This window comes from Nyctibius grandis, chromosome 12 (assembly GCF_013368605.1).
Source record: "Nyctibius grandis isolate bNycGra1 chromosome 12, bNycGra1.pri, whole genome shotgun sequence".
Classification (NCBI taxonomy): domain Eukaryota; kingdom Metazoa; phylum Chordata; class Aves; order Nyctibiiformes; family Nyctibiidae; genus Nyctibius; species Nyctibius grandis.
Window position 1 is genome coordinate 16,723,257 of NC_090669.1, and position 22,609 is coordinate 16,745,865.

General features: G+C 37.3%; 1 protein-coding gene across 4 annotated transcripts in view; it reads left to right on the forward strand.

The window, feature by feature from the left end:
* WWOX (WW domain containing oxidoreductase) overlaps window positions 1–22,609 on the forward strand; it is a 525,183-nt gene that overhangs the window by 111,662 nt on the left and 390,912 nt on the right. For all 4 annotated transcript variants that reach the window (XM_068410983.1, XM_068410985.1, XM_068410986.1 and 1 more), the window contains exons 6-8: window positions 842–930; window positions 16,203–16,388; window positions 20,058–20,322. In XM_068410983.1, the coding sequence (XP_068267084.1) occupies window positions 842–930; window positions 16,203–16,388; window positions 20,058–20,322 (540 nt within the window). The remainder of the gene's footprint in view (window positions 1–841; window positions 931–16,202; window positions 16,389–20,057; window positions 20,323–22,609) is intronic.

Here is a 22,609-nt window from a genome sequence, read left to right on the forward strand (position 1 = left end):
TGTGGCTTGAAAGAGCCACAGTCCACTTGATTCTGTGATGGCTTTCACTTTAGTAGTTGCAATGAAAATAGACTTTTGATTAATTTTGTTCTGAGATTTGGAGTGTAAGCATTTCAAAAGATCTGAGAACAGGGATCTTGAAGCTCAAAATATCGAGAAGAGTTGTTTTGGTGGTGCGTAAGGTTAGCACCTTCAGGTTAACCTGTCATTTTGTGGGATTGCACATCCTCTTCTAGGTGAAAAGTTGATTTTAAGTAGATATGCAATTTCTTTAGAAGATACGATGCACTTGTAAACTCTTACTGTATGAAAAACTGTGTAGACTAATCGGTTCTTTTCTATGCTCATTTTATACTATCTTTTATATCACCTGCTATGAACAATAGATTGTTTTGGATTAATAATGTGCAAGTTTGAATTTAGCTGGTTTTTACAAAGTATTTACTGAGTGTTTTTCTATTGGTGTGATACGTAAAAAATACCATGCATTAAGAATAATGCTTACTTTACTTCTAATTTCATGAGTTACATAAGTTTCACCAGCTAAATTGAAGAAAAAAAGGTACTGTATTAACCTTAACACTACCTTGTGTCAGTTAATATAGTAGATAAAGCTGTGTGTTACACAGTGTACGTTTTTAGCAGAACTACAAAATTGCAATGATACTTTTGGCACTAAATGTTGTGCTCGTCCATTCCTTTTGATGATTTGTATTCACTTGGGGGTTATAATGTTAAACAAGAGAATCGGACAAGTTTCATAACACATTTACTGTAACATGATACTGTGAACTAAACTTGCTGTTATTTATCTTTTTTTTTATATTTTCTCTTGTTCCAGCATAAAGCCAAGGTAGAAGCAATGACCTTAGACCTTGCTTCTCTTCAGAGTGTACAGCACTTTGCTGAAGCATTCAAAGCCAAGAATGTGTAAGTACTCAGAAAATTACATGTAATAATTTCTTGTTATTTTAATGACTTTATCAGCTGAGCACAGTTGGCAGAATTCACCCTAGTAGGACTGATCAGCAGCTACAGTTAGTGAATAATCTTTTCACAGGAATTTTTTAAAATGTAAATTAAAGATAATTTGTTGTCATCTTAAAAAAAATAATTACAGATCTCTTATTATTCCATGTGTAGCCCCAGCTCTAAAAGGGGCATCGATACCCCTGTGGGTATCGAAAAAGGCCAAAGCTGAACTGCATAAAAAAACAGCTCAGGCAACTTTTATCGGTTTTGTAGTGGTTTGGAAGAGGTCAGGGATGAGCAATTAGTGCTCTCCTTGTCTTGCTTTCTTTTCTAGCCTTCTCTCTCTTTTTATTTTTAAAGCGTTTAAAAAAAAATAGCCCTATGAGCCCGACAGCTTCATTTTCCAGACCTGTATCTGGAATAGTCTATAATTAAAAAAAAAAAAAAAAAGAGGGAGAGGGGGTTGATAATGACATCACTTAACAATAGACTGATTTATATGGAGATAATCAGGTTAGCTTCCAAATGGTTTGTTTAATTTAGCTTGAACAGAACAATGAATCTCTAAATTGAAGAAATGATTTGAAATCTTTAAGTGTCAACTCTTGACAATATATTCCACACTTCATGTTTTTATCTTCAGTTTGACCCATTGATTGTTGTGACTCTTCAAACTTAGCTTTTTTCTACAGATGTTTCTGTAACACATATACATCTTACTGTAGATCTCAAGAGAATATGGCCTCTTAGACAGCTTTGAAAATATATTGTTGTAGGGAAAATATATAAAAAAGAATGTTTTTTCACTTTTGAAATACTGCCAAAGCTAAATCTCACATGGATAGACAGATGACATTTTAGTACTTACAGGTCTTTCAGATTCAAAGAATTGTCAAAACTGACTTCTAACACAAGTTCCTTTACTGCCAAAATCTTTGGTAACAATATTTTCTTATCATATATCATCTTCATATATTAAAACTTTTTTGAAATAGAAAGACAAATCCTTGCAGTATGGCTGCTTTAATACTAACTCGGTTTCATAATGTATGAACAGTAAGTGTTTTAATTTAGCTTCTTCATGCTTTTAATTTTCTAAGTTTCTTTAAAAACTATATGGTACAGTGAAAAGATCACTCTTCTTCTAAATACAGCTCTTAACTTGATTTGTGTGTTGCAGATCATACCATGGTTGTCCTAGATAGTCCATTTGGTATGCATGTTTATGAATCCTTAGAAGTGAACATGCTAAAATCAATTTTTGCCAAAGAACTTAGAAAAAGAGAAGATACAGAATCAGTAAAGATATAGAATGAGTAAAACCTGTTTTACTTTTGTTGGCACACATTGTTTTACCAGTGTGGGTCTATTAAGCTACATTGTCAGTGGTGGACAGGTTTTACTAATGTTTCACTCTCATTTTATTTGGAAAAATTTTAGTAATAGACAGCATTTATAGCCTCTGCCTTGCCTTCAGATATTTCTGTCTCGAATCTGTGCTCAGATGTGTGTGTGTCTGGCAGGGCTACACCAAGCATTATCGGAAAGTCTAAGGTCTGCATCTGTTGTGAGACTTGTGGGGTTTTGACCAAAATGAATTTCCAGTTAAATTTTGTTTAAAGTCTGAGACTGGATGGAAACCAGACCCCACACACTGCCTGTAGCAGCAGATCTTTCATCTGATACAGATATGGAAGAGTTACCTTACAATCATCTGCACTGGCAGGAGAATGCACTGGAAGACCTACTAGGTCTTTCTTGCTTTGACTTTTTGTGATTTAACTATGTCTGGATATGGTCAGAAAAGCAATTATATGGCAGTAGCATCTTATTACTACAATGCTAGCCCTATGTGTTTTCCAGCCCTAACGTACACTAACTACTTTTGTCTCTTCGTTTATTTGTTTTGCCGTAGTGTCCAGAGGCTTTTGTCAGATCAGTGATTCCTTTGCATTAGTAGCTTTATGAGCAATTGAAAGAAATCTCACAGGCTTCAGTGACAGACTGAGTCTTGTTCTTTATGCTTTGGCAAGTCTCTTAGCTGGTAGCCTAACTTTCTTAAAAGGCTTTGGTATCTGATTTCATGCACCTGTACGAGAAGGCATCCTGTGATGTACTCTCCCCTGTTCCCATGACATAGCTGTATCCTATTAATAAGCAAAGGAAATATGAGTATAGAGTTTTCTTTCTTACAAAATCTCTTACAAATTTCTTAACAATAAAGTAGTAGGAAAAGCAAATAAAGTGTTTGTTTTTTTTTCTAAACAAAACTATCATTTGAGTTCTGAGTTGCATAGATCTTCGTTTCTGGGAAAAAAACTACAATAATTTTGAAGTGTGAAGGAGAAATTTTATATGAATGCACACATTTTAATAAAGATTTGTATTTTTATTTCTCACAGCACATTATGTGAAGAGACTTTTAGTATTCAGCGGTGAATATCTTAAACATCTGGGTGCAGATAATTTTATTGTCTGTTTAATTTCTCCAGTCCACTATTGCTTTCTGGGACACTTTGGTAGCCTACATAATCTGTTGGTCTTGGTGACATCTAAGCTAATAACTGACAATTTATGAAATAGAGAATAGATTTGCTTGTCTTTTGAAATTCTGCTTATCTGGGACACTTTGTCACTGTAGGTACTATTGTTTTTCAGCAGATATAAGGGTGTCCTCATAGTCACATCACAACCTGGGAGCCTGTTCTTCCCCAGTTGATAGCTATTGGAAAAGAGTCTTCAAGGACTGTGTTTCACAGATCTCTCCCTGGATAAGAAAACTAAAATGGAGCTACTCCAGAAAAATGATCCCTAAATTTCATCGAGTTTAAACATCAAAACCTATTGCAGCGGGGGAAGGTGGTGGTGGTATTTCAGGGAACAGAGAGAAAATTGCTGAGATTGTAAACCTCTTGCCTTAATCAAATAACTTGTAGGGGGGAAAAAGACCCCAAACCTTCCTGAATGTGCTTGAGAATATGAGAGATTCTGGAAACTACGTAAAGAATGAAGAAATGTCATCCTCTGCTCAGCAGGAATTTAGCAGGGGCTGGTTGCATACAGAAAACAAATGATGCAACAGAGGGAGCATTGAGAAAAATATACATAATAAATGGGAGGAAAGAGTTACTCTGGAAAGAAACATTTAACGTAAATTGGAGTAGTACTTAAGAGCTAAGAAGGCTTCCCTGCTTGAAAGTAAAAGTCGGATTATTCATCTTCAAGTTATCATGCTTTTAAGAGATTTGATAGAAGTCTTTTATTCCTGTTTGGATTTGTTAGGTGTTGCAGCCTTGTCCACAGATAAAATTTGGGCTCAGAGTATATAAACACTGGTAAAATATGCTGTACTCATATAAATGTATTCTAGAAAATCCTTCACCCTCATAGAAAAAAATAAATTTTTTGTTTGCATTATCTATCCTCTTGAGTTGATACAGCTGTTTCTCTTTCTGAGACTTTTTTTTTTCCATGCAGTTTCAAATAAAGCTTTGAGGGAGAAGGATTTTGCACATTATTTTAGATCCTGCAGTTCTGTGATCGCAGCAGAATATAAACTCTCCTTACGAGCAGAACAGTGCTCTCCAGTTTGTAACTGTGAGAGACAGAAAAAGATTCTGTGAGCAGAATAAGCTAAATGCAATAACTGAGTTGGATCTCCCAAAGTCATCTTTGGGAGAAGACAGAATAAACCAATATTGCTGTTTAATATTTGATCTACCTCGTACTTCATTGTAGCACAACCTGAACACAATGTGACTAATACATAAAATGGAAGTCTAACTTGGTAAAAGATAGGGCTGAAGGATTTACAGAGCAAATTCTTTAGAGAAAGACAGTTCATTATGTTACAGTAACGGTGACTAATTTTAGGCTCTCTTGTAGTTTAAAATGCAATGTTGTTATTTCTGTGATTTTTTTATTTATTTTTTTTTAAAATTTACTGTGATTTCTGGCTATCTTTTAGTATTCCTGGCTTGTTGTCTGGAGATACATTCCCCACTGGATATTTCCACCAGGAGTCAATGACCTCCACCTTCCTTCCATGTGAAGACAGTGCTAGGATTAGGACGAGAGTAGGAAAAGAGGTGTCAGTGCACCTAAATGGCCAGATTTGTTCAAGTTACTTCTTTTATCTGTATCTAGTCTTTACCCTCTGCTAGTTTCCAGCTCAGGCAGTTGATTGAATGTCTCTGTTATGGAAAATCAAATAAATGATCTGTTTATAATAATGTTCTGGGCTAAGACGGATTTGGCATTAGCTGATTTTTGTGCAGTTGGAACAGGTAGACCAACCAATCTTTCATACTAGGTTTTTGGAACTAAAAAACACTAAACTGAATCTCCTCTTCATTGAGTGGGCACAATGTGAGGAATTATGGTTGGTATTAATCCACTTTATAGACAAAATGACTGCCCTCCTGTGATTGTATGCAACGTAGCATTTAAGTGTAGTCAGCATCAGTGTTTGATAGTTGAGTCTGTAGGATTTGGTATTTGTGTAGGAGTGTGGATTTGCAGATGTGATACTTTGGTATTTATTTCCCAGTTTAATCATCGCATATTTGACTAAAACCTGCATACTTTAACTGGAGGACAGCACTAATGTCTCAGTTCTAAAATTTCCAGAATAGCTACCTGTTGTCAATATTTACAATCATGTTATCATGGCATTTGCCTGATCCTCAGCAAAAGAACACTTCCATGATCGAAACAGCAGGCAGAAGTGAGCAGTAACGTTACAGATGAAATTTTATGTGCATCTTTAGTTTTGAGTGGTGCATAGTGCCACTTGGTTTGAATTAAAGTTATCTTTAGCCAAACAGTAAGACATCAATTTAATGTTCTTAGTGTTCAAGGAAAAAAAAAAAGAAATTATCCTGAAAAATCTTGAATTACTTCAAAGATATACAATAGTGTTTGCCAACAACTACTACTTAGAATTTTATGAATTGGTAGCAGCAATTCACAATTATGCAGGACTCCAATATGTAGATTTTCACTGAAGTTACTTTCCTATACTTTAAAATAGGAATTCTTTTTTTTTTTTGTGGTTAGAATTGGCATACGCTAACAGTTTATTCACTTGTGCTGTGTGTAGAAATACGGAAAAGACAGCAGTTATGAATTACGATTCTCCATTTGGAACTATAGTCTCTTCTTATTTCCCTAACCAGACCCAAAATGGAAAGGGCTAGATTTTCAACTGGCTTCCTTAGCTGAGGCCTCAAACTCTATGAGCACATTCATTTTTCATGCTGCAAGCAGAAGCACTCTGAAACCTTGCATGTTCAATTAAGATTTCAGAGCCTGCTGAAAATTCACTTCAGAATACTGTTTTTCTGCATTTTCATGTGTAACTGACATATTGCATGTGTGTTGTTTTTTAATTCCAATTTAATCACAATTAAATTATAGACGTGTGATAAATTCTATTCATACAGATAAATACATATGTGAAAATGAGATCTGTTTAGCAAGCTGCTGCATAGGTAACTTAAAAGATCCAGAAAAAATGGTTTAAATTAATTTTTAGTGGTGCCACAGTGCCGATATGCTTAATGGTTCTGTAGTAGATGTATCTCTGTCAGAGATGATTGTTGCTGCTGTGTATTGTCTTTCAAAATTTGAACATATTTTCTAACACTGTACAAATCTGTTAACTCTTTGACATTTCTAGAAATTCTTTTTGTGAATTAAAACTAGTAACAGTTGAGCTATTGTATTTGTCTTCTCAACTTAGAATACAGTTGGTGTTCTGACAGTGCCACTGAGGAACAAACTTCTGGACAACATTGTACATTTTGAAATATCAAAAAATATCCACATTGAATTAAGTATTGAAACATGCATAGTTCAGAAGTTACTGTTGCAGACAGCACATATCTTAAATTTAAATAAGATCAAAGCCTGAGTGCATTTGAAACATACATAATAATATTAGAGTGAAACTGTTTTTCCTCTTTGTGGTGGTGCTGTGCCTTATTAAAGCCTAGAGATTGGCTTTCTGCATAAATATTTTTTCTTTTTTTTTTTTTTTTCTTCGTCTGTTTTTAAGCTCTCGTACACAATTACCCCATTGTGGTAGCATGTGTCAAGTCATGTGGATCCAAAAACTGTTCTCAGTATTTTTTAAATTAAAAATCTCTCAACCTTAGCCCCTCCCCGCTTTTACTGGAGGCAGAGATCATAATGTTTTCACCAGATCACCTTTCGTTTCATCTGCTATGTCATGGAAATATCTCCTGCCTCAGAACATTTTTTTTTAAAAGTAAAAGTCCATATTAAAATAAAGATAGGATTGACATTTCACCATAACTTTACATATGGTTGCATCTGCAAAAATATTAAGTGGTTTTACATATTATTAACAGAAAGATTTTTTTTAGGTGTTTGTTACATAGTTTTGTGACTATAACTATGCTGTCTAAAATTTGTGAACTTGCTACTTGTCTTTGGACACTTTGCACTCTTTTCGCTGTAACCTAACAAAGAAACCTTGATAAACCTCCAGTGGCTTTCTGCTTAGCACGCTGGTTGTTCTGGTTCCCATTTTGAGCCATGTGTCTATGCCTAAATCTAAGCTTAGTCTAAGATGGCCCATAAAGTCTTGGGGCCCCGTCTTCCTAAAAAATTTCCACAAGATGCACCAGCTATGGTGGCTGTTTTGAGTATCTAAGGAAGTAAAATACGTATGACTTAATATGGCTGATTAAAATGTATTCTGTTGCAAATAAAACAAGTATTTTGCAGCATTATAGCTTAATGGGTTTTAAGAAGATCTGTGTGTTTAATTGATGTTGTCTTCTAAAAATTCTGAAATATAAAGCAAGAGTAGCTATTTAATTACATATACACTAAAATGTATTTGGTCTATTTAGTTAAAGGCTTTCTATGGGCAGAGTCTTCTGGCACTTGGGTATGGAAGCCTTACTGCTGGCATTGGACAGGCCATGCATATACCACATGTGTCTTAATCTTAGAATCCAAAAATTTGCCTTACAGTCTGAAAAGGTTGTATTTCTTCATTAGCTGTTCCCAAGGCACCAAAAATCCCAGAGGACGTCAAAGTACATTAATTTTTATCACAACATGGAATCTTTCAGGTCTGAATGGCAGCACGCAGCTGCTAGGGGCTTTCTGAACTCTATTACAGCTCTATATATCTCTAGGCAAAACAGAGGAAGGAGTTGTCATTGCCAAGTGAAATGTTCAAAATGCATGAAGTGTTTTATTGTTTGAATGATCAGCCGTGGTCCTGAAAACATTTTCCAAGGAGTTAGCTGTTTTCAATGGGAAATATCACGAATATGTAGTAAAAGTAGTAATTGACCTTCGTTGTGAGTTGTAGCTTTCTTTTTTTCTAACAAATACTTACTGTGTACAAACGAAATGCATATATTTAGAAGTATGTGCAGAAACAACAAATCATTCAATCGTTATTGCAAAAATGAATGTTCCTTTACAGCTGGCTTATGCTTATTTGTATCTACTTGTGTATATGTGTAAATAATGATTTGCTATTGGGATTTTGAAAAAGATGTATGTGTCCACTTTGAGGTAGCTAATGTCTTTAAGTGAGCTGTTGAATGAAAATTACCGGATTCTGGATATTTTCATTGTTGCTGTCTCCTAAGCATCAGGGAGATTTAAAAAACAAAACAAAACAAAATACTTTGCAAAGCATGGCAAGGAGTGGAACAAAGTGCTCCTCTTATTGTGCCAGGTCTTGTGAAAAGTAAGAAGATGCAGAATGGAAATGCTGAGAGGTTGAATGGATAAGAAATTAAGTTGCAGAGCCCTATCCTATCCCTCTTCTACCCCAACCTGGCCCCAGGACTTTCAAAATCTATACATATGGAGGTGTTTTGAGTCCCCAGGGGTACAGAATTAGCAAAGATGCAACACTTTGACAAAGGAAAATGTGGTTTCTTGGGTGGATTTTGGTTTGAACTGTGGTCCTGAGGAGGCATTGAGGTGAGGGAAGAGCAGCACTGACACCTGTTATTAATATCAATACCCTGAGTATACTGTGTGCTGTCAGTCAGAGGAAATTTAGGGTTAGATTATAGCTATGCAAAAGGAAATTCAGAGCTGTGGATAATGGGCCCCCAAAAGGTGAGAAAGTCCCTGGTATGAACGTAATGGAAGGAAGAAACCCACCACACGCCTGTGAAATATAATTCTTTGTCCTTCTCCATCCTGCCTTGTAGTTATAAGTTAAAAAGCAAGTACAAATACTAATCTTGACCTTTATTTTTTAAGCAATAATTTGTTATCAAAAGAAAGTGATTTACTGATGTAATGATACCAATTAAGAAAATGTAGATTAAAAAGTTCCTAATTTCTCAGATTTCTGGTATCACATACCATACTTGCAGTGTATAAATTAGCCAAGTGTGGGAGATGGATCGTATCAACAAATTAAACCTCATCCTTGCTTTTCTTATTTTCTGTGTAATCTTTCTGAAACTCATACTACAGTGGAAGAAAAAATCCCACCTTGGATCATTTTTGAGGGAAGGTGCTTTGGGCAGTGCAGGTTTAATTAAGGTCAGTTTGAGGGCAATATTACAAATGTTTAAAGTGTTAATGTTAAATGTCTAAAAAAGTTAAATGTTTAAATGTTTTGTTATTTCAACTTCAATGTTTTCACAATAGTCGAAATTGCTTCTGCACTCCATTAAGAGGAAAAGTAGGCCTCTCAAACTCGTCTGTCCCCCTGGAGCTAAAATGACAGAATTTTTCTTCAAAGGAAGATAACATTAATTTCTGGAGGTGTAAGATGATGTGCGGTTTTTTTTTTGGTTGCGTTTTTCCCCCCTGTATGTGTAAGGAAAGCTAATAAAGGGAAAACCAGGGCTAATGGATGTTTTCTGTTTAGTTCTAAATCTGTTGAGACCTCTGTTCCTTCTCCAAATGTTTATGAAATTGTATACTGAAGATTTTATAGAGGTAATGAATAATGACTGAGAGATGGCTGACCTATGTGGCAGTATGCAATTGATATATTATGAAGACATAGGGGCAGCTGCTCGTAATAATTCCCATGTATTTGGTACGAAGAAAGAAGCAGAACGGTTTCAGTCCACTCCCATTAATCTCTTGGAACTGGGGCAGAAGTATTTGCTGATCAACAGTGTCAAATCCTGCAAAGAAATCCAGTAGGATGAATTTGAGAGAATTTTCCATGCTTCTAGCAGGTCATCCATCAGGGCTCTAAGTCCTGTGTTAGTGGCTTGCCTTAAAATGAAGCCTGTCTGACAAGGATCCACAATTCTGTCAGCTGACAAGTGGCAAGAGAGGGTATTTTTGCTGACTTTTCAGTCAGTATTTTTAGAAAAAGGGAAGTTAGACATTAAGCATTTGTCTCCAAAATTCATTCAGTTAAGCAGTGCTCTTATTTTTAGTGTTTTGTGTTTTTTTTTTATTTTCATCAAACAAGTAAATATTTTTGGGTCGCTGTTAGATTATACATGGTTCTGAGATTTCCTGCTGCCGTCTGACTCTTAGTGATTTTCTCCTTTCTCAGTTTCCCGTCAGTGCTGCTTGTAAAACTGAGAGGGATTTCTGGAGGTGGTTGTTTAACTCACCCTTTTTTCTGGAGAGCCATAAGCCTAGCCTGCATGTTGGTTATTTCCTTTGTGAATATAGGCATTCCCTCAGAGAAGGAAGGACCATTTTCTAACTTTGAGAGAAAGCAACATGGGTGTTAAGATTTATGAGATGGAAAAGTTCGGTGGGCTGTGACTTTGCTTCTTTATGGAAGAGAAGTCCCAACTCTCTGCCTTCTTTACTGGCCGTGACATAGGTCTACAGTTGCTTATGGGACTTTGGGGATATGGTGAGGCCTTTTCTGTTGAATTTCTGTGTAATTCCAAACAGTGTGAACTTTTCAAATCACTTGAGAAGTGCCCCAGATGGTGTGACATTCTGCTTCATGGGAAGATATGAAAGTATTCCCTTTGCATAATTTCTCGTTAACTATTTCATTACATTTGAAATGGGAGAACAGCAAAGCCAAAAGCTCTGTTGACATTTTGGTGGTGTTTGTTTAACCTCCTAGTGCACAGGCTACATTTGTTGAAAAATATTATTCTTACCTTTGCAAATCATCAGTAATTAATTCCCTTGGAAATGTCTACTGCTGCATACAGCCAGCTTGGGAGGCTGCTGACAGATCGTAGTTTTACATCAGGTGCTAACAAATTGATTATTAAATTTCATAAATAACTGATTTATAGCAACAACTTAGTTTCTGTATCTCTCTAATGTATTAATTTACTGTATTTTCAAATAATGCCGAGCAGTTGGATTGCTTTGTTGCTTCTAATAGTGAATTGAGCACAGCGTATAGGATCTGAATGACGTGCCCAGTGCAAGGGTTGGTGATGTATCACAGACTTGTGAAGTGCACAAGGTATTAGGTGATTTTCAGCTGAGATATGTATGATTAAGAATGTTCTTGTTAGTTCTACTTGCTTTGTAACTTTCACTAAATTGTAGCTATGCTTACCAGCATGGTGAGAGCTTTCTAGAATTGTTGTATAGCTTGCAGTTAAAGCAGTGTATTCTTAAGTCTCAGTCATGCTGTGAAGGATAAGAAACAGTGACTACATGCTATGATGGAGCAGCTTATGTTCAAGTCCCAGTGCATACTTAAATTGTAATCGTAGACCACCTTAGCTCACTTAGTGTGATGTGAGTCACTGACTGAAGACATTTTAAGGAGACATAGGGGTAAGTTTTCAAAACACTCTGCAAGGTTTTAACTGTACAGTGTTTCCAGAAATATCAAATAGGCGTCATGGTTAGAGGGAGCAGCCTGGTAATGTCGATACCAGGAGTAAACACTAAAGAAAATTTTCCTTTTCTGCTGACATTTTTTGTTGGCCTTAGGTGTGCCTTTGATACAGAGATACAAACTATTTTAAACCAAGAGGGATTTTTTTTTTTCCTTGGGCTCAGGAAGAAGCCTAATATAGATTGCAGCAATGTTTTTAATGAACTTGTGAAATCAACGTCATAGTTCTGCTATCACTTAAAAATGCTTCTGTCATAAAGCAAAGCTGTAGTGCCAGATGTGTGCTGTGAATTGTCATGTATCTTAAAAATTTTGTTCCTGCATAATGATACGTTCAGTGATATAGAGCTCTGCACCACTGAGATTAGAATCTGTCATCTGTGGCTGAAATTCATAACTATATGGTGGCTGTTACATAGGTAATCTCATTCATTTCCTGGTGTGTAAATGTCCAGGTCACAAAAACTTAGATGACAATTTTCAGTAATTGGACCTTTGTTAGCAGTCTGATGAGAGACACCGATAGCTTAATGGACGTGGATCCAAATCCGAGAGGTGGTTCTTTCTGAGCTGAAATGAAGCACAACAGCAGTATCTATTGATACGACCCTTTAGGTTTCTTTTCTGTCGTGTTTTCTAGAGAAATCAGTTTTTAACCATTTAAAACCATTGACCCTAATTAAAAATAAAGGAATTCTAAAAGAGAACCTGATATTACCTTTTCAGTATGGTATTAGTTTAAAATGTCTCTGTATTTCTTCACAGATTTTTCTAATAGAATATTGTAAAAACTTCTAACTTTACCGTCTCTTTAATTTTCATTACTTTTACTTTAAAAAATTAGAACAAAATGTTGTTTGAAAAATACAAATCTCTTGAAAAGGATGGAAGCATAATTTTATTTCTTTTATAAAACCCAATTAAATGCCCTGACAATTTAAAAGTTACTACATTTTATAATTTTATAATTCTAGAATAATCTTTTTAATTAATTGAGCTGACAGATTTAGGTATAGAGTGCATATTTTGCCTCTGGTAGTTATTGTGTAATTAGAATTAATGAAAGATAGGTGGAATATAGTTTTGGTTTGTACATGAGTCCTTTCTGTCTTACTGTGGTCTGTTACTTCATAGTACATATGACAATTATCAAATAGAATTACGATCTTTTTAAAAAGTGCCCTATTTGCCTTTGCAGGGAATGGTGATGGTATTTTTTATATTACTGCTGTACTCATGTGCCTCAGTTCTCATACAGGAGGCTCTTATACCAAAAATTGCATCTGTGTTGAAGAAATTTGTTCCCTTTTCCCAGCAGATTTACAAATCTGTAAATTAATTCTTGCTAGAGCTTTTCATAAGCTTTCAGAAGAGATGACGAATCATCCAAAGTTTCCACACATGCACTCTCAATCTTCATGAGGCTTTGTTTTCCTCGGCAGATGCATCTCGAACAGGCAAAATGAACTCGGGTTTAAAACATTGTGATAAAATATGCCTCAAAAGGTCAGGTACCTTTTAAAATATTATCCTGCATATCTTAGTAAATAGCCTGCTTGCACTGTGTTGAGTGAGGCTGCAAAGATGAAAGAAAGAACTGCCTTTTTTGCAAGTTGGTTTGAGCAGAGAGAACCTTGCCTTTAAAAGGACAGTCCCCCTTTATTTTCAATTTCTTTTGTGAGTGTAGTATGTATGTGAAGATACCATGCATATAAGTGTCACTGACTAAAAGGCAAATAAGAAATTCAGCACTTCAGAAAATGAACTTCCCAAGGTACACAGAAGTTTCATACAGCTTCTGAAGCTTTTTTGTTGAAATTTTCCAAGTTGGCACAGGTACAGATATTAGATTGTTAACTTCTTATTAAAGCAGACTACATTGGTACCTTCCCAGCGGGCTTGAAGTTGAAATTTATTTTAATAAGGAAATACAGCCTACTGTTTATGACAGTGCTTATGCAGCTCTTTCAGTATTCAGCTCAGGTGCATTTGATTCCCCCAGAAATGTTTTTTTGAAAACTGGGCTATCAAAATCTGGGGTTTTCAAACATGCCTGAAGGAATCTAGTTACTTAGGTTTGTTTGACAACCTAGGGCTTTATGTTTCACATTCTTTTCCAGAATTCCTTTTGCAGATGCTCAGAGTTGCAGTATATGCGTCCTTCAACTATGTAGAAAAATGATCTGACTCTGGGTCTCCTGTCATCCTTTGTGTGTAGGGCTGTGAGGAAGCACTTGAAAAGAAGAGAGGGCAAGCAGCTATTTTTCCTAGCTGTACTTAATTTATGAACTTCAGAATTAGAGTTTATGTTGTGTGGTTGATTTTGTGTCACAGGATTTGGCCAGTTGCAGTAAAGACATAATAGGCTGGAAAGGGCTAAACAAACAAATGTGACAGATCTTAGTATTGTGGTGTTAGGACATCACAGGTATTAGTGCACAGTTAGGGCAGGAACGGAAGGTATTTATTTAGCAGTTATTATTTTGTGCAACCTTTCTTATTTAATTATATCAGGGCCAGGGATGCCAGATGCAGATTCTCGAGTCTGAGGTTTTCTGCTCAGGTACGCTTGCTGATGTCTGCTGCGTCAGACTCTGACTCAAGGACAAGAATATACTATAGATGCCAAGCTTTCCTTAGAGAAGAAACAATCTAGCAAATGTAGATTCATTTCAGGTCCAAGAACCGGACTCTTTGCTGTGTTGCATAAGGACTTGAAAAAAGACAAGGAAGAAATGAAAGGGTGTTTGTCCTTGACTTTGCTGTGGAGGTTGGAAAAGCTGCAAGGTGTGTAGCAACCTGAGATTACAGTGGAAACATCAAGGAATTTGAAGTTTTCTGGACCTGATTTTTGAATGGGAGAGGTATGTGTCAGTCTAGGTTCTTTTCTAGCTTAGTTTGGTAGAATCTTACCATTTGCAAAGCAAATTAGGAATGCTTTATTTCAAGTTCCTTCCTCATGGCATTTCTATTTAAACTGGGTTAGATGAGTTCATTGAGGAAGGGTTCTGTATCAAGGATCTCATACGTATTGTGTGCAGTTTTTCCACCAAAGTTTTCGGCTTCTGGAGGATGTTTTTATTTTCCAACTCAGTTTTTATCAACTTGTATTTTTTAACAGCATGTCACAAGCTGCAGAAGTATAAAACATGTGGGCATATGCCTTGTTCTGGCTTGTATCAGGAATAGTCCTGCCCAGCAGGACTAGGGCCAGGGATCGTCCCCCGCTACTCGGCACTGGTGAGTCCACACCTCGAATACTGTGTTCAGTTTTGGGTCCCTTACTACAAGAAAGACATTGAGGTGCTGGAGCGAGTCCAGAGAAGGGCAACAAAGCTGGTGAAGGGTCTGGAGCACAGGTCTTATGAGGAGCGTCTGAGGGAACTAGGGTTGTTTAGTCTGGAGAAAAGGAGGCTGAGGGGAGACCTTATCGCTCTCTACAACTACCTGAAAGGAGGTTGTAGCGAAGTGGGGGTCGGTTTCTTTTCCTAAGTAACAAATAAAAAGACGAGAGGAAACAGCCTCAAGTTGTGCCAGAGGAGGTTTAGATTGGATATCAGGAAAAATTTCTTAACTGAACGGGTTGTCAGGCACTGGCACAGGCTGCCCAGGGCAGTGGTTGAGTCACCATCCCTGGAGGTATTTAAAAGACGTGCAGATGTGGTGCTTAGGGCCATGGTTTAGTGGTGGACTTGGCAGTGCTGAGTTAACGGTTGGACTTGATGGTATTAAAGGTCTTTTGCAACCTAAATGATTCTATGATTCTATAAAAACAAAAATTAAAACAACACCATCTCCCTCCTTCCCTCCCGTACTTTCCCCAGGCTCAACTTCACTCCTTCATCCCAACCCATCTACCTCCCCCAGCCTGCGTGGCGCAGGAGGATGGGGAGCTGTGGTCGGGACACAGCAGCTCCTCTCTGCTGCTCCTTCCTCCTCACACTTTCCCCCTGCAGCAGCACTGGCTTCTCTCCCCAGGCTGCAGCCCTCCGGCATACACCTGCCCAGCGTGGGCTCTCCCGGGGCTGCAGGGAAACCCCTGCCCCGGCACCTGGAGCACCTCCTGCCCCTTCTCCTCCTCTCACCGTCCTATTCACGCTGCTGTTTTCCATGTTTTTTCCCTCACTCCTCCCAGCTGCACGGCGTTTAGCCCCTTCCTGCAGCACGCCTTCCCCGAGGTGCCACCGGCATCGCTGAGGGGCTCAGCTGGGCCCTGTGGCGGGGCCGCCGCAGAACCGGCTGGAACCGGCCGCATCCAGCGCGGGGCAGCTCCTTCCCACTGAAACCGCCCTGCAGCCGCGCCGCCGCCGTCACACTTACACCCAGCACACGCCTTGGCCCAGCTCACACAGCAATGTGATTACGTGTGTCTCATGGAGATTTCATTTTCCTGATTCGATTTTATCCAACACTTCTCATTATTCAGGCCTCTTCACGTCCTGATCTGCAACGCTGCCGTGTTTGGTGCTCCCTGGTGCTTGACGGAGGATGGCCTGGAGTCCACCTTCCAGGTGAACCACTTGGGACATTTCTATCTTGTCCAGCTTCTGGAAGACGTTTTATGCCGGTCATCTCCTGCTAGGGTTGTGATGGTGTCCTCTGAATCACACAGGTGGGTGACCCTTACCTTTGGTTTAGCTGAAATCTGCACTCCTTAGAGCATAAACCGGTTGTGGCAGAACTGCAAAAGTTTTTGAAAACGAAAGGCCCTGCACTAAAGCATTTGTGTTTAAATAATCTTTTTAAAAATTGAAGCATTACTAATGCCTGTGGACGTTACTGGATTTGGCTCTGTTGCTGGATGAAGTGTGTTCTAGTTTTATAACAGTATGTGGGTATTTTTTGATCGTTCTTTGTATGAATGCAGATTTTCACCACATTTCAGACCACTCATTGATTTTGCGAGGAGATGGAATAATAATTGATTAAATCTGAATGGCATGACCTATATTGATTTGTCATTCAACAACTTCAACATCTTACCAAGAAGAATGTGCAGTTATTTTAGCAGGAGAAACAATGCAATTAAAAACTGCTAGATGAAATCCAATTGTTTTATAATGAGAAATTAGGAAATTCAATGCAGACATTAGCTGTATAATTGTAAAATGGGAAGTAGTGTAGTTAATACATATTAGAAATCTGGCCATGCCTCTTTTGGTGAACTTTTTAATTAGAATGTTAGATGCTCGTCTTTTCTACTGCCAGGAGAAGTGCAGTTGGCAAAACAGACGTTGATGAGGTTTGCCTTATTTCAGACAAGTTTGTGGTGTTTGTGTTAATAAGTGAAAAGACAGATTTGATTTAAATGAAGTTCCTTGTGCAAAATGCATGCCCCAATTCTGGCTTTTAGTGGGCATAAACCACTTAATGCCTTCTGATTTAGTTCAGGGACTGTAGTATTAGACCTGTAATGTCCAGCTTTAAACATTACCGTTGATTTCTATTTCACTTTTGGTCATGTGTAACAGCTCTAGCAAACCAAAAGGAAGGATGTGTGAGTGCTTTCCCCCCTACCCTTCCACCCCCCACCTTCATATTTCTGAAATGTTTTAGTGACCCAGAATGAAGCTTATTTTTTTAATCATGTTTCCATAAAATGTAACCCCAGGGACCTGGTAGAGAGAGACCAGCCAAGGGTCAGGCTGAAACCTTTATCACTTCCAAACACAGGGGCTTATGGTATAAATGACACACTGCAGATAGATTTACTTTTACCATTTTAAATTTATGATGGCTGAAATGAAAGGAAGCAATAGAAAATGCCAGTAATAATCCTCCCTGGTGTTAAAAGACATGAAATGTCTAGTAATTAGGTGGTAACAAAATCTGGACATCCTTATCTTTGCAAATCACACCAGGTTTGTGAAAGCAAGTAGCAGAGTCCTGTTAGGAGTGAGGGAGGCTACTGCAGGGCAGGCAAGATAGCTCTAGAAATAAATCTGCCAACTCCAATCACTTGCCAGATGTGGAGGGCACAACGGGATACGTATAAATGAGCTGTTATTTAATGGGAGATTATGTTGAATTGTCAGCTGCTTGTTCCTCTTTGTAAGTTTGTTTCTCTGATAGTATTTTAAATGACATCTTTGTTTTTCACCGTATTAAGTGCTATGTGTAACTAGAGCTCACATCTCTGGACATCTTTATCTGTGTTTTTGCAAACATTTTTTAAAGTGCTCATTGCTAATTCAGTAAGATCAGCCAAGGTTTATAGAAGACCATCAAAAAAAAAGTAATAGTCTATGTTTGAATAAAATAATAAATGCAACTAGTAAATTTCCCTTTTTCCAAGGGGTCCAATACATGCACTATGGTATATCTTAACACTTAAACTGGTCATTGTAAATAACTGTGCTTTCCCCCCCCGATCTGTTTAATGGCAAGAAGTTGATGTGAGGAGTTAGTTTAGACATTAGGTATTATTGGGTAGTAGTACTTTCTGACCTACTTGAGAACTCCGAGCCTTAAACTGTGTTGTAAAACAGAAGTGTTGGTATCTAATTACTTCCATAAACCTTGGCTGGATCTATTCACTGGAGTCAAGACCCTCTGTTAAGGGAAAAATAAGGTCCCGTGTTTGCAGAAAATATTATACTAGACTGCTCCAAGGCAAAATATGTATTTGCCTCTCTGGTTCTTCGTTCTTTTTTAGTTGCTTCTCTGGATTCAGCACAAATGAATTCTGTTTAAATTAAGCTTTTGGGTACTTTAAGCACATCATATTAAAACCAGAATAATAAGTAGGTTGACTTTCCTTCTGTCTTTATTTCTGTGTTGTTAATTTGATTGTACAGCCCTTATCCTACTGAATTCAATGAGATTGCCGACATAAGTAAGATTGACTCACATGAGCACACTTGCAGGACTGGACTCCAAATATGCCACCGTGTTTCCGTTGCACAGTATACACGAAGTATTTTATTTATAGATTATTTTTGGTATCATAAATGATTACTTGAGGAATGAATATAGGAAATTCCTCCCAGAATAGTCCTGTTAATTTCAGAAATGTATTTTATCTAATCAAAAATTATGAAAGAGAAATTTTGTTGTTGAAATTGAAGGGCTAATTCTGCAAGATACAGAACATCCTGGATTCCTCTTGAGTTCAAATACTGTAGTTGCTTTTCTCTGAGTGTATTATAATTTTGCTCCCAGAATGAATGTAGAAATTCCAGCTGATCTCTTCATTTCTGGGCATGAGATGCAAAATTAGTAAAGATATTTTAAAACATTTTTCTAGTGTGTACTATAATTATGTTTATCCCTGTTCTCCCCAGCTGATTCTGAAAACTCTGAGCATTAAAAAGAGCTTGCTAAATCCTTTTTATTTTTAGTAGCTCTTCTGAGTGAAACGTAGATCTGTAACTAAATGTAGTATTATTTTCTAATATTAAGATATACCAGTAAATTGATAAATCACATTGTAAAAACTGGGGGGGGGGGGAAATGCTATATGAAAACTTCCTTTTCTTCATCTAAATGTCTTTAGAACATTCACTACTTTGTTCTTAAAAACAAACAAAAAAAAAAAGGAAAGAAACAAACAGCTGGTGTTTAATGGCTCTGTCAGACCCAATTAAAAAACATCAACTAGTTACTTTGATTTGTGTTCAGCCATGCCATGGGTATACTTAAAAACATTACACTCTGCCAGAACTCATTTTGGCTTTGTTTACGTTTATCTTTTAAACATATAAGACTATCGATGGCAAGTTACCAAGGTTATAACCCCTTTATATTCATCAATTTTTAATCTCAAAAAGAGTCTAAGAGGCAGTAAGACTCATCCGTAGTTACTTGAACACTTAAATGAAAGTGTGCAGTGTGTGAACACTGGATGAAATAATCAGGGGAAGGGAAGAAGGGGAAATGAAAGGATACTGGTTATCTCTGCTTCTAATGCAGAGTTATTTTATCCTACATTATTTCCTCCAAGTTAATTGAGCTTTCGTGGATCTGTGGCAAAATCTTTTTTTTGGATTTAAAATAAAGTGATTCATAAGTTATATTCTATGCCTTTAAATCATTAAAGCCTTTTTTGACTTCTTTTTATTTATCATTTGCTTTTGCTAATTGTTCAATAATTACTGCCATAGTATATAGGACTATTCCTTGGGTCTCAGGCAATTTCCAGTAGATGCTTTCAACTGCTAAATAAGCTGTTGTTTTTATGTTGGTTCTGGCCAAGTTCTACTCTGTTGTCTACATTTTATGTTGTTCTTAATGAGAGCGAAATTAACTCTGGGGTATCTGAGGCATATTTACTGTTTCTTAGATTTACAGAAATTAAAGACTCCTCTGGAAAACTAGATTTCAGCCTGCTTTCTCCATCTAAGAAGGAGTATTGGTCTATGTTGGCCTACAATCGTTCCAAGCTTTGCAATATACTGTTCTCCAATGAGCTGAACCGACGCCTTTCTCCCCATGGGGTGACATCTAATGCAGTCCATCCTGGAAATATGATTTACACCTCCATTCATCGTAACTGGTGGGTGTACACCCTGCTGTTTACCTTGGCTCGACCTTTCACTAAATCCATGGTAAGTGAATGACTTACAGTATTTTACACATCTTCGTTTTTCAAATCAGGGGAGTAAAGTTATAAAAATCCAGATGTATGTATTTGCTTTGACCTATTGCCTTTTATAACTGTGACCCTGATTTTAATGACAAACACTGTGCCAAGATAGTGAGCAGTCTAGAAGAGGGTTCTTCAACCATTTTGGATTAACTTTGTCAATCTTTGGTAAAGGTACCTTGTGAGATGGAGTGTGCATGACTTCCTTGTTTGAATATATGATTTTCACTGTGATTAAGGCAGTTGTACATTTTAGGTGTGGCGTAGTTTAGAGTTATTTCTGTGCTCACTATGCATAGAACATCACAAAAATTGCTTTGGTTTTTAAGTAGAATATGCTTGACTGCATTTTTTATGTAAACAGATACGCTAGTTAGAAAAGATACTACAGACATGATTAACAGCTGAGAGAAAGAGCTTTCAGTGGTAAAAGCACCTTCATTCATATTTAAAAAAAAAAAAACGAAACATCAATTTTCTTGATTCTTATAAAGCACTGAAGGTAATGGGTGTTTTCCCTTTGTCTCCATTGGACTTTGGGCTGAGACCATGACATAATGAAACTCTATGCAGTTCTTTCTTAGCCAACATTATGAGGCTTTATTATCCAAGAATTTGCAGCATCTCCAGTGCTTGGAGGGGTTACTCTTATCCCTTGAACCTCTGACCCAGGTTATTTAAAAGGCGTCCAAAGTCTTTTTTTAGGTGGAGGATGACTTTTACTTCATTGAGAACTGCCTTCCTTTAACTCTATTGACTGTTTCTCGTCCCTTATTTGCTAACAAAGAAGGGTATTCCTGAAAGGGGAGTAGGGAGAGTGAGTCTCCCTTGAGTGTTTGCAGCTACGAATCAGGGAAATGAAAAATTAATGCCCCTGCAGAACTCATCTAGCCATGACAATTCGTTCAAGCCCAAACCAGGCCCCTTTTACATAAGACTTCACAACTGACAAGAGTGGTTGTGGTGTAACGTAACTTACTGTCTCCCTGAGCTGGTGATACAAACCAAATTAATGGGTTTTATTTGGAAAAAAGCTGAGAAGGAATTGTTGAGACAGAGAGATCCATCCTTACATAGCTTCATCTACCGCATAACCTATAGTAGCTGAGCAAATCAGTGGCGGAACTTGTATGTATAGCTGCACAAAAAGGTTTGCTTGTACATTTCATTATCATTGAGATAACGAAATTAATCTTAATTTATACTGGGCTAATGTAAGAGGAAAACACATAGTGTTTGAAACTCTGCTTACGTGTCCAAAAACGAACAGGTTTTTCAACAATACCAGATCTTCAGTAAGACTGGTGGAATAAAAATACGAACACTCTAGTGTGGTGCGCTGACAATGTGTCAGTCAGGAGATTTCTTCACACCTCTAACCTCTGCCTGCAGTTTGCAGCCTGTACATATGCAAAACCTATTTATGTCCATGAGATTGGTGAGTGAGCATTCTGGCACCTTGGGACAAGTCATAACGTCTTTCAACAGCATGTTTTTTGACCAGGACCTTTAAAACCATGTCTCCGTTGTGTTAGGGATAGTTTGTAAAACAAATTATTGAAGCTCTCCTGAGAATGGATAAGTGGATGTTATCAATGTCCCATGAAAAGGATCCAGTCTGTGGAACTTTTATGAATTGTTAGTTTTATTTGCTCTGACGTATTTTCACAAAGGAACCTTTTGTGTTTGTTGCTCAGATAATCTCAACCTCTAAGGAACGAAATAAAACACTGAAGTTCATTTTGAATTCTTTAAAACAATTGATATGTTTCTTATAGTATCTACCTATTTATGGGTGGTATAAAAGACAATACAAAATACAGTATAAAAAATATTGGCACTGAATAATAGTGCACTCTAGTCCAAGCCCAGTCACTTCACTAAGTCCTTCATGTTTGTATGTATTTCACTGAGGTTACTTGAATGTTATGATGGAGGGTATGGGTTGAGGGTAAACATCAGTTTTATAACTCATATTGTGATATGAATTGTTATGTTCCCCTGTACCTTACCAATGTTTCGATTGCCAGTAAAACTAGAAAAGTGGCCCTTCCTGGGTATGGAAACAAGCTGAGCTGAAATACTTAACATCATCTGTGTAAGAGTTTTTCTATTTTAAGATTTGTAGGGAGCAAATGATCTGTTGCTTCTCCTTTTTCAGGGGTTATGCTGTCACCAACTTGGAATAGACTTTGTTGAGGATCTTTTTGTGGGCTTCCTTTCAGGATTTCTGCGGCAGCTCACCCCAG